Genomic DNA, 13,210 nt, shown 5'->3' with positions numbered 1-13,210 from the left:
TCTGAACTCTGACATCTTTGTAAACAAAGTTGGCTGCGAGATTCGATAAACAACTAATTACTATTTGAAAATTAGGAAGCCAATCTGCAGAAATTGAAATGAATAATACCCTCACTTTAAGTTTGGAATTTATTTGTATTTTACCTCAGAATTTGTCATTTATTTAAACTGAAATTAGAATATAGTATTCAGTTGTATGGAGAGTCACACACACGCCTTTGCAAAATTCAACACATTTACATTATGCTGTATTACCAAATGTACAGTTTATAATTGTAATCTTTGCTTTTTTAATACCTCACCTTATAGTTCAATCTCTGAAGCACATCGCCTTCGTCCAGCATTTATGATGGAATTAAGTTTCAATGTGTATACCAGACTTGGCTTCACTGCAAATTGTAATGCATTCATGTGGATCCTATTAGTCACTTTTTGTCCTTGTAGAGTCAGACACCCATTAATTTACTAAATCACACTGAACAGTCATGATCACAGTACTCTACATTTTGTTCACACATCTATTAATTTAACATAGTTGAATAAATGTGAATGTTTTCGAGCATTGATTAGCAAGTTTATATCTGACAGTTAAATTGCAGGGTACCCACAAAAAAATCTCTCCACTGTAAGGTACCCAGTAATTTAATTTTTGTGTGAAATTATTATAATTTATTACAGTGTGTGGACCCTAATGATAACCAACATCAAATGGAAATTATAAATTGAAATCAAGTCCACATATTTCTCCTCGTAATGTTCATCTTCACAAGTGCTGATCCCCTGATCAGCTTCTGCTGAGATTTCAGAAGTAAATCAACTTTTGCATGCTTGCACACACTCAGTTTATCACATCACTATATCTTTGTCTTTTCTTTCTGTTTTGCTTTTCTGCTCTATTGTTATCTACTTGGAACAATTAATTAACCAGTGTCGCTCGCACCAGTGTCTTTATTAGGCTGATTACTATGAAGTCACAGACAACAGACACGTGTATGAAAGAAACACAAGATTGAAATATATATATATATTTTTTTCTTGCTTCATTTTAATAAAACATATACTAGTCTTCCTTAATTAATTCAAAGTAGCAATTGTTTTTTACCCAATGAATTGTATTTATAGCCGTGTTCAATAGACTCTGCTGCCTGAATAGAGCAAAGGAGGGGAGAGGAGAGGGAATGAAAAGTTAATTTTGCTATCCAAGCATTTAATGGTCCTAGTTCTTAAAAGTGACCTTGTGGGGTAGAGAGCGGAGCAGCACAGCAGCTCCTTCCAGATGCACACATGGCATCCATCGGGGGCACAATCACGCACAGTCCCAACACCTCAGGCTCGGACATATGTTGAGTTTTATTTCATTCTTCTGACATTAATCCTATTCACCAGCTGTTCTGCCAGCTGCCACTCTCCGGCTTAAGGGGAGATTGCAGTTTTGGGGGCTCTGAGTACTGGTTTATCTTGGCTCCTCATCTGCTCCTCACGAAGTTTTGATTGGATTTTTTTTCTTTGCCCTCCTCCTACTTCCAGGTTCCTTAAGTTGCATACTTCCCTGCATTCTTTTTCTATCTTTTAACTTATTTGCTTTTGTTTTACACCTCTCTAATTTGTGTAGACAAGGGGTGTGTGTGTGTGGGGGGTGTTAAGGCTGCAATTTCACTTTGAATCTTGGCTTTTTTTGGCCCATGCCCTCTGCAAGGACCACAAGTATTCAGTAGTGTTCTTCAACGTATGTTCTAAAAATAAGCACATAATATACATTACAAACGGGGGTTGGTGAATGTGCAGCATTTCTGATTAGGCAGCACACTCACCTCTTATCTACCCCTTAACTTCTCTCACTCTTTCTCTCAAGAAAGCATTTGTAAGGAATCACAGTGCTGAAAGCTGCTCACCCCACAGTCATCTAACAGCATTTCTGTAGGATTACCCTGGACATGGCCTCAGCCTGTACAGTTATGATTATTGACATATTGGGTCTGACATATTTCACATTTATGTGCATTGTCTGGAAGCATACTCAAGTGTTCTCAATGTCATTTCTGTTGAAGTACAGCCGGGCAGTCTGCGAGCAAGGGCTGCAATGAATTGATCATTGCTCACTGCTCACTTTAATAATTCAAGCCTGATTGCCACAGAGTGCCGCAGTAAAATGGATTGGGAGAGGTCACATGCTGCTCAGCTCAGGAGGTGAAGCCTCTTGGGGATGGTTAATTCATATATGCTTGATAGACACGTGTCCTATTTAGAGAGGTCAGTGTGCTGTGTGTGTATACGGGTTCTCAGAATGGCCAGGTCAACACTGGGATTAACACGGTGGTCAGTGCAGATAAAGGCACGGGATAAGGTAGAAGTTCCTGGTCACAGAGCTCAGCATTTTTATTTTTTTTTGCTTCCTGAGGAAAAAGCTAAACTAATCAAAAAGTTACCTGTAAATTGCACCTAATAATCCTTCTAATTTACTGCTTCTTTAAAATTTGCTACTCAAAATTAGACGGTTTGTAATAGTTTTAACCTGTGATTACATGTGAAGAGGTCTTTCAGTCCACTTAGCATTTAACTCTGCAACCTTCAGTCGCTAATGGGATAAATACAAGGAATATAATTCAATTAGCTGGAAGCACATGAAATGTTTGCCAAACATCAAAGAAACAGGGCAGCAGAAAATAAACCATTGCATTGAACGGATTCCTTAAATTCAAACTGTTAACCACTTTGTATAACACTGTTGAGCCAATATCAGCCCTAGGTGAGCTTTTCAGACTCTTATTCATGAAAACACCTTTGACTTATCAGGATAAACACCAACTGGCCCACGGCCAGTGATGTTGCCAGTTTATGCTGGCATGTACACAGGTGAGATATGATGTCATCATCTTGAGGTAAAAATGGTACAATAAGAAGTAAGGAAATAGAATGGAAGGAAGTGAGGCAGTAAGGGAAGAAAGAATTATTGGTGCAGAGGAGATGCATCCGAACCTCAGATGAAGCAAGTCGGGTTACCTACAATATATTTATAGCCACTGTTTACACGACCGAACAAGATAGTCTAAAGGTGACTAACAGAGATGTTCACCAAGTGGAATAATGATAAGGTGTCAGTTAAAGAAAGCCCACCACGAGGTGCAGGTGCTCCACAATACCCTGACATGCCTGGACCTTTTTTTTATTTATGCATGCCAGCACTAGTGATTACATATTAAAAAGCTGGAATTATCTAACTGCACCAAAAAGTCTTCCAGAAATGGTAGAGGTTATTAAAACTGTTGACAACGAGGAAAGGTAATTGCTTGAAAATGAGCGACAACGCACTGTTGTGCTCAGAATGTTTTTCCCCCCCCAGCTCCCTCTTTAGCGTTTGCATTGTGCGGCATCACCCGGGTGTGTAACCTATTGCGTTCCGATTGCTCCCTTGCAATTAGTGCCCTTTTTGTCCTCACTTCAATAACGCCATGATTATGGAGACTTCAGGAGTATTTGCAGCATCCAACAGCTGTTGTCTCAGGGACTACCGGCTGAATGACAAAAACATGTTTTCTCTCTGCATTTCACTTCCCTGCCTGCCTCTTGTAATTATTATGTTTTATTTGGTGTGATGATGGGGTCTTGTTTTTAGTGTGTCTGTGATTAAGATATTCAAAGGACTTCTTGGAGTGTGTCACATTCATTTTCTTTATCAACCTCGACTTTTGATTTGTTTCCCGCTCTGTGCCTTGCGGATCGGAAATTAGACGTCAGCCTATCATTGTCTGACTGACATTCTGAGAGTTTTATCTCCGAGATAGAAATGCATGCCTCAATTAAAGAAATGAACTGAAAATCTAACATTGCATTTAGGGGTAGAATTTAAAAAAGCAATTTAAGACATTACAGTTAATCTTCATATATTTCTTTTTAGAATTTAGACACATAGTTTTTACATAATCACATGATGCAGTCAATATAGTGAAGTAAATGAAAAGCACTAATATCATATAGAGGAGTAATTAAGGCATAATGTATGACTGTATAAATCATTGCAAAATGACATTGATTGGTGTCATTTTAAACTAAGTAACGGTGGATATTCTTCATCCCATTTCTTACTTCATTAGACCTTTTAGCTTGTAGGATGTATAATGTTTAACTATTTCTAGGGCTCTCTGTGAAGCCTAAAACCTCACTTTCTATAGGCTCAAGATATTTTCAACAAATTGCATATGTATTGTTTGTACAAGAGTCTTGTTTAAGGAAATAATGTAGTTGCATTGTAAATAGATTTTTTACTTTTTCTTTAAATGCAGTCCCTACACTGAATTTGTGTATTATTGCATTTTTTTGTGTCATTTGTTTGTGCATTGTTCAGTTTTGTTATTGACGTTCATAGATCTTCCTAATGCCCAGTTTGATGTTCTGAGGAGGTTTTGGTTTTGATTGGCTATAATTGGATTATGACAGATTGTAAAAAATGTGCTCTATTCAAGCTGAAGCTTGTTTAGAAACTCTAAACCCAATTTCCTTCTCACTGCAACGAGGATTGTTTCCCTATTTGCCTTGCTATACTGTATGTGCCCCTCTGCATTCTGGGGAGGAAATTATTTATATGGTCAGTGTCAGTTGATCATTGATTTGGTAATTACATGTTTTCCCTTGAGGCTGGGACAACTGATATACAAGGCCAATGCTAAAGGGGAGGTCTCTTAGTCTGTTATCCATGACTTATGGCTAATTCGACTCCCCTAGATAGCTCTCTTTTCTCTGCCAACGGCTTTTCAACACAACAAACACTCAAACACAAGTATCATCTTTCGTCCCGGGAGAATAGTGCACGCAGAGAGGCTCAGAATGTGGTGGCAGACAGTTGAAACGATTTCATTGCTGACAACACGGAGTAATAAAACACCAACTACTGCATGTTGTAACAAACCATTTTTGTACTTTGAGGCAGTCACGGTCTTTTGAAACACGATGGAGTGTTTGCAATAAATTTAGTAGATTAAACCTTTTTAGAGATTGAAAACATTACAATGTTATGCAAACTTAAATATACACACTGGACTTCCTATCTCCATGGCAATCTGAAGAGCCATTTGAAAATTAGTGTGTCGTGATTTTTTAAGATCTGCTTTATTACTGTCCAATCCAATTCCAAAATGACAAGATTTGATTTGTTTGTTGCTCCGTTTAGTTGTCCATTTTGTGTTCCACTCAATAATTTGAGCTTTTCAATGATCGTTTGAATGAACTACTCTGTTTAGAGCAGCAATAAAAACATAAATTAGCAAACAACTTTCCCCTGCCTTCGCTTCTCAGCCCACAGGCATTTATAGCTAACTAGCACTCAATTTAATAAAATGTGTGTGAACAGTAAAAAACACAAATTCAGATTATTAGTTGTTGCATTAAAACACCGGAGAGTAATATCAGTGGGCGCACGCTGTATGTGAGAGGGATGGAAATTTTCCTTCAAACTGTCAGGGAGTCAGTCGGTGTCAGGACAGACAGTTAATGTTAACCTGCCTCTTAGCTTCACTTCTGTGGTTTATACTGAACATGATATTCTGGCAGCGCTGACTGCCAGGTGCTGAAAGCTTTGTTTATGTCACACATCAACCTAGAAACATTCCTTTGTTGAGATTTATGAGGATCATTAGCTTTGTTTTTAATACAGAAAGAAAAAGAAAAGCTGTAGCCTAATCTAGGCATCGCATCTCGGTTTAAGGTGTCTAAATCCCAGCGCCTGTTCACCCACATCAATAAGATCACAAAATACTTTCACAGGAAAGCTGTATACCAGAGATGACAGAGTTGATAGGAGAAAAACATATTGAATTAGCCAGTGTTAAATCAGTGATGACTATTCACTTTCTTCTGAGTGCCACTTGGAAATGCTTAAGAAATCTCGGGGAAGGGTTCAGGGCATTTTTCCAGCTTTCCAGCCCCAGGCCCAGAGGAGAGACAATGAGACCCAGACAGGCTTAGTAGTCCAGAAACCATTCCCCCCTCAATGGGAACACATCTTGGACACACACTCCAATAGTTTTGTCTTGTATGTTGCTATCTGTGCTAGCTGCAGAGTGGTGGGGGTCTGTGCCAGGCAAAGGTCCATAGGGACCATTGGAATCGCCGGGGCTGGAGGAAGTTGGTCTGGGTCCAGTGGGGCGATCTGGGCTTGGTGACAAGCCAAGCTGTCTACTGCAGGGACGCTGGGAAAATGTAAATAAGAGCCTGATAAGGGCTATTGTTTTCATTCCATTCTCATCCCAGCTGAATGGCCTGCTCCCCAGCCACAGAGCATTTTATCTCAAGAGGGGGAGGGAAAGAAATGGAAGGGGTGGGGGTGCGAGAGATTTAAGAGCTCCCATAGAAAAATATAAATAAACTCACTGGACTCTTCTCTTGTTTAAGCTAATTCCCCAGTATGTGATGTCCTACTTTGAAAGAACAACAGCAGAAAACTCTTCCCCTAAAACTTCAGAAGTTCTGCACTAACTGTCTTAAATAATTATGTTTGCCTTTAAATTCCACCAGCACTTCATATCCAGTGAAATCACTGAAGTGTGAATCTTTTATTAGAAATAATTCGTTGTTAATGGAGAATACGGTGAATTGTTGTTTTTTTACATTCTCTGTGTCGTAACCTGACAGTAATTATTACATTGATACTAACCAGTGTTTCCATTGGCATCTATAATTTATCAAGAAAAAAAAGACAGGCATTTTAGAAACTGAAATAGCATTCCTCCTATTAATCTAAATTCTTCTGAAAAATAGGCTCTGGACGGGTGTTCTGAAAAAAGCCAGACATCTCATTTACTGTTTTCCCCGAGCATGCCTGTGCAAAAGTTGCTCTGCTTTCACCAAATCCATTTTTGGTTGCCTGTTTTGTCCACGCTGTTCGAACACTGAAAGATGTTCGAGAGTTATTTTATAGACTAATCCAGGTCATCATTCACCTCTCCCAGGTGGAAGGCAGGGAGGACAGCGGTGCATTCCAGCTGTAGTCTTTCCTGTTGGAGGACTTGGCAGGTCGTGTCTGGCCCGACGGAGGGGATGGAGAAGTGAGGGAAAGGCAGCTCTCCTGGGAGGGAGGTGGAAAGGAGGGGGAGGACTGGAGTAGAATGGAAGCTGGCACCACATTATCTCCAACAGTTGGCGCATTGCTTAATGATCAAGTGCTGGAGCAGCATCTGTGATGAAAGTGTGTGTGTGTTTACTTATGTGTGTGTGTGTGTGTGTGTGTCAGAGAGCATATGTGTGCATATAAACATATGCTCACTATGTTTGTTTAATTCCCCTTTACACTACTTATGAAATAAGGCTTTTTTGTGCTTTAGGGGAGAGAACGTCATGCACTGATGTTGTTCTGTCTGAGGATTATGATTTGAGGGAAGTTTGTTGTTTTCCGGGAGAGGAAGCTGTCTCACCCAGGGGTGGAGGAGAAGAAGAGTTGAGCTCTGCTACTCCCCCCTGCCCTTAACCCCTGTTTTAAGATCTGTGATCTTTGTGCTATGGAGGGAGTTAACGCACACAACACACACAACACACAGGCTTTTCTCTCTCACTCTCTTCGGGTCAAGGGGACAAACTGTGAGTTGGGAATTGGAAAGTCAATAAAGCAGAAGTAATGTTATAATGACCCTGAGCTGAAGATGTCCTGTCGACCCCCATCACGTTGGAGGAAGTGGACAATCAAACAAAATGGTCACTCTGCTTGATCTCTCTGAAAGCCATTCTTAAACAAGGCCAGAAGAACTCCCGACCTCTCCGTTACTCCCAGTTCCTCTGAAGTCAGTGTTTGTCAGAGGGAACAACAGTGTTTGGTTTGTGGAAGAGATGTTACAAACGGATTAAAGGAAACAACTCTTGTATACATTCTAAACTGTACAAATGTCCTCTGTGTTTGATGTCAAGGATGATAATAGTGAAACTGGAATAGTCCAGAATATTGCATGTGACTGGCTCTTCTCAGCCCATCTCACTGTTTCTCTGAATTTCACATTATGTGCAACTTAAAAAAAAAAAATCAAAAACACATGACAGCTACATTAAACTGAGAAAAACCTTCTATGTGGCATCATTTTAACCATTAACATGCTTCTGAATTGTGTCCTTTTATTGCCAGAAGTGTGATCATAAGCGATCCACTGTTAGATATGTGGTTAGACTATTCATTACAGAGCCCCGGGGCTTTGTGGTAATAATTAGTGTGTCTGCTTTGGTTTTGCATTTTGCTCCAAATCTAGAGAAACACAGTTTTACAAATCATCCTCAGGCTCTATATGAAACCTGAGGACAGATGCTATAGACACCAGAACAGCTGTTTTAGACAGTACATTAATTGTTCTCACAGAAGTGGATTGTACATGATTGCTGCTTGTTTGAATCAGACTCAACAGGACTGCAAGCTGCATGTCTTGATCTAGTTCAGATTGGAGGCAGACAGTTTGTGGAGATGGCGTCTCAAGGTGGAGGGGTGGAGGCCTGCCTGTGCTGCTGGTGTTTGATGGGAACAGGCTGACCCCTGAGCAGTGCAGGGACGGTGGAGGCCTGGGTCAACCGGCCCAGTGTGTTCTTTATCAGCTACCCCAGCAACAGCATGACAGATTGCAGCCATTCCTCCTCTGATTCATTGTCTGCTGGACAAATGTTAATTGTTTTCATCATTGGCAGTTATGTGAACGCTTAGACGTAGCCAGTCTCACTCCTTGCCTCCCACTTAATGTTTGTCTCTGTCCCTATGCTATCCCCACAATGTCTGCTTCCCTCCTCACTCCACGCTTAGCTCATCTCTCTGCTGTTGGGCTGAGTCACGTTTAATGTTCACCGTGTGATACTATCAAATAAAATACCTCTCTCTCATCTGGTACGCTGACTTTCTTTAATTTTAATTTCAAGTGAATAGATTTAGAGGTTTATAACATCCACAAAACTAGAAAATAGATATTCCATAAGCTTAAAAAAAATAACACTTTAAACAGGGACTCTACATTTATTTTGTCGTTGAAATGACTTACATTTTCTTTACGCATTTTTTTTCTTCAGATTCCTCATGCATGGAGACACTTCTTTCTAAAGACTGGAAAGAGAAGATGGAGAGGCTCAACACCAGTGAACTGCTGGCAGAAGTAAAAGGTAGGACTTCAACACACAAACACCACTTTAAGCCGTGTTAACAAATCCCTCATTCCTATCAGACGTACATAATCTATGTACTGTATAATCTCAGACACAGCCTTGTACTCTGAATTAAAACAAAGGCCTTTGGCTGCCCTCTTCATTCATTTCTCTCCTCCCTTATCTTTTGTTGGAATGCTCTCTCTGTCCAGAGTGCTGTCTTCAAAATCCCAGCCCATTTAGACTCATTTTGAGGCTCTCTGTGCTTGTCAGTGGATTATTGTTGTTGTCCCTTCAGACGGCTCCGAGCTTAGCTACTCTGCTCTGACACATGCAGTGTGTTCATGCCGCTCTGGTAATTGTTGAACCCAAAGTGTGCTTGATGTAAACAGAGCACGGCTGAGCTGAGAGGAGAGGAGATGGTGCGGCGATGCACAGAGTCATCTCCTCTGTGAGCCTGCGATTGAGTGGAATGTCTTGACTCTGACAGTGAACGCCCTGCGCAGCCTATCAACTGCGGCACGGCAAAGCGCAACTCAGCACTCCCCCGAAATCTGTTTATGACAGGGTGAAGGTGGGCCAAAGATGGGCAGGGCCGCTGCTCAGTCCTGAGCACTGACTGTTACTGAGAGCTGGTGTGTTTATACTGCACAGGAAAGCACAATACCAGCTGGCTGATAACACCAGGCTGTCACTGGCTCCTGCACTCTCCCACCAGTGATTACCTTCATTAAATTATATTTAATCTCTCAATAAAAGACTTAAATGTTTTTGTTATTAACATTTCATGAAGCCTATTCACATACACATAAAGAGAACTCATTTCACTGCTGTGCAGGTGATTTTGATAATTTGCTTAATTGTTTCTTTTGTATAAAACAAGGGTGACATACATAAATAAAACTTGTTTGGTTTTAATTATTGAATTACACTTACAGAGAATTATAGAGGAGAGGAAAAAAATGCTGTTGAATCTTCTAATAAGTATATTCATTGGCAATAACCTTAATGAACTGAAGGATAAATCATTGCTTGGTAAACTAGATTCATTGTACCTGCCTGTATACTGTGTGCCACTGTAGATCAAAGTGCACTGGGTAAAATGTTTAAAATGATTTAGCCTTTTGAAAGCTGGTCTGTTAAATTACAGGCAGGGCATTTCTTCTGTTTGATGAATGGGAACGGGAAGGTTACTTGGTGGTCTGTAAACAGGTAGGGAGTCTGATAATAAACACTATGGCCTCTGTCTGTTGATGAGTTATGGAGACAGTCTATACACCACAGTTACCAATATAAATGCTTCTCCTATCACAGTGGCACCCTTAGATTTTTAATTAGCATGCCATTTCATATGACTGTAGACATTTCAAAGGGCTGCTTTGTGCTCCCCCTTACAAATGTCTCTCTCTCTGCGTTTGATGTCTGCCTGATGTAAATATGGGCAATTAAAAAGAAGTCCAGGGCTGGAGACGCACAAGGTCCGCCTAATTAAAACACAAACAAAGGTACCTAGCAGAAAACACCTTATGATTAAGATCTAAAGTGTTATGATGAATCAGAGGTTCCATTAATTGTAAGGTTAAACTCAGTATAAAAGACAAACAGGCATGTAGGTTTGAAATGAATGAAAGGAAGTTGAGAATAAAGGCTGGCATGCAGATAAAGACTACAGTACCTATTGGCACAGTGGCCTTGTATATTCTATGCTGATTACTCACCCATTCCTCAACCAATTATACTTAGCACCTTGTAGGTTACCTTTTGACATTGTTCCATCAAAACCTTGAAAGACAAGTAATTGTGTTATTGCAGAGGCAAGTAGAGAAATCTGACTGGTGTGGAAATAATTTATTCTTGCTCTTAGAAAACAAATAAAAACGAAAGACAATCGGTGTGACAGAATTTGACCTCAGGCTTTTACCCATGAAAAGAAAGACATTCTTTTACTGCAGTTGTGTTCAGACATGCCCTGAATACTTGTTCCTGTTGAGGTGAACATGCACGTACAGTAAACAAACAAAACAAAACAATAGTATCAACAACATCAGAGATTTGCTTTTAAGGTCTGCAAACCCAACCAACCATTTACCCTTTTACAGATGACACATCTATAATTAGAGCTTATTGTCATGTGGCTGTTTGGCTACATTATGTGCTGCTTCCGAGGTTAAGACAATCTTTAGGTTCAAGAGTCAGTAGAAACAAGCGCAGTAATCCAGTAGAGGCAGTCTGCTTAAGCCAGACATAAAAAATGGTGTTATTAAGGGTTAATGATCTCAAATCTCAATCTGCCTTTTCTTGTATGCTGTTAGGGCTTAGTAGCAGCAGGGGCAGGCAAAAAGGAGAGTTTGCGAAGGAGCATTAGTGGCGGATTTCTTTTCACCAGTCAATTCCAGGGCTAACTGTTTGTTTTCATACCTGAGCTTAGCTGTCAATCTGTAGGAACGATGAAGGAGGGAGATGAAATCTCAGAGCAAGAAAGGGAGGCCAGCTGGAAGGGCTCCAAACCACAGAAAGTAGCAGATAATAGGAGGCAAGGAGGAAGGAGGAGTGCAAGAGGTAGAGAGAGACATTTTTTTAGGATATCACATTTACAATTGTATAGTCCCCATTCTTCACATGATTGAGGACAATCATTACTTCCCCATTTTCATATGTAGGCTATTGTATGTATGTATGTATGTATATATATATACTGTACATTATGAACATTATGAACATATGTCAAATGCATACAAATATAGCACACAGTGGCCTACGCAGATAAGGTTGCCCTCTGTTGCACGCTTGCTATGTGCAGGGTCCTTGAGCCTCGTACTCAACAGAGCTGTTTAAGTTTCCCTGCTGAGTGCCAGTTTCCCGGACCCCCGTTGGGAGAAAAAAAAAATGCTCAAGCATTTACTCAAACTGAAGAAAATATGTGGTTACTAAATTGGAACACAAGCTATATTCATTCTTTCGGAATTTGCAGAATATATATATATATATATATATATTTATATTTAAAAAATTTAAATAAGAAAAAGCTTAACATTGTACACCAGCGTTGAAATGGCAGCTTGAATTCTGAAGCAGAAAAATCGGGGCTCTTGCACCGTCAGAATCAATTTAAGAATGGTGTCGACATGACAGTGGTCGAGTGCACACAGACAGTCCTGTGGCAGGCAGATAAGTGGAAGCTCTTTAGGAGGAGAACGTAGGGCAGGGCAGGGCGGCAGCTGAGACTGATTTGATGCTGGCCCTACCTGTGCTGGCTTTACTCCTGAACAGACAGAAAGGAGTCCACTGTGTGAACACAGAGCCCATATTGTTCAGCCATGTGGGTTAGCTTCAAAACACGATTATTCACTTTAAAATGTTACTTTATTCCTAATGGCTTCCATAAAGTGCGGTTTCAATGCACTAGAGATGCACATCACAATATCTGTGCCTGCATTTCCCAGTGACACAGACTTACATATAGCTTTAGAAAAGAGTAATACAATATTTGTGTGTTTTAACAACACACTGTAGATACATATTATGTATATTAGGTTTACCAAACATACAAACACCATTCCCACAAACGGAACAAAATGGTATCTGTCCAGTTGCTCCAGTCAAAAATGCCTCAGTTAGCATTTTCTCCACAACACTTCAGTCAACTGTTTGCCCTGTGCACTCAGGTGAAATATGAGCCACAGTAAATCATTATTCCTCAGGCCACATTTGCCAGATGAATGTATGAGAGTGTTGGACTGTGTGTTTTTCTCCTCTAATGAATTGAGGAATTTAGCTTGTGGCAGTGGCGGTAAAAAAGGAAGTGCTGTGCTTGTGTGTGTGTGTGTGTGTGTGTGTGTGTGTGTGTGTGTGTGTGTGTGTGTGTGTGTGTGTGTGTGTGTGTGTGTGTGTGTGTGTGTGTGTGTGTGTGTGTGTGTGTGTGTGTGTGTGTGTGTGTGTGTGTGTGTGTGTGTGAGAGAGAGAGAGAGAGAGAGAGAGAGAGCTCTGTTTGTGTTTTGAATTATATTCCAGTGGTTTGTCATGGTTTGTTTAACTAATGACTTTTAAAGTTGTATGATACATTTCATGGAAACAAGCGTAATACTTCTGTTTTCATTTGAAGAGAATGTAAAACATT

At 40.2% G+C, this 13,210-nt stretch overlaps 1 protein-coding gene across 5 annotated transcripts in view; it reads left to right on the top strand.

Moving 5' to 3' along the window:
- The window catches only part of sox6 (SRY-box transcription factor 6), a 132,526-nt gene that overhangs the window by 58,060 nt on the left and 61,256 nt on the right, over positions 1-13,210 (top strand). For all 5 annotated transcript variants that reach the window (XM_068730227.1, XM_068730230.1, XM_068730229.1 and 2 more), the window contains one exon: positions 9,022-9,111. In XM_068730227.1, coding sequence (XP_068586328.1) covers positions 9,022-9,111 — 90 coding nt within the window. The remainder of the gene's footprint in view (positions 1-9,021; positions 9,112-13,210) is intronic.

This window comes from Cebidichthys violaceus, unplaced genomic scaffold (genome assembly GCF_023349555.1).
Source record: "Cebidichthys violaceus isolate CVI_PGR_0920_01 unplaced genomic scaffold, fCebVio1.0.p SCAF_5, whole genome shotgun sequence".
NCBI lineage: Eukaryota > Metazoa > Chordata > Actinopteri > Perciformes > Stichaeidae > Cebidichthys > Cebidichthys violaceus.
Note: the sequence above shows the minus strand (reverse complement) of the source record. Positions and strands in the feature narration are given on the sequence as shown.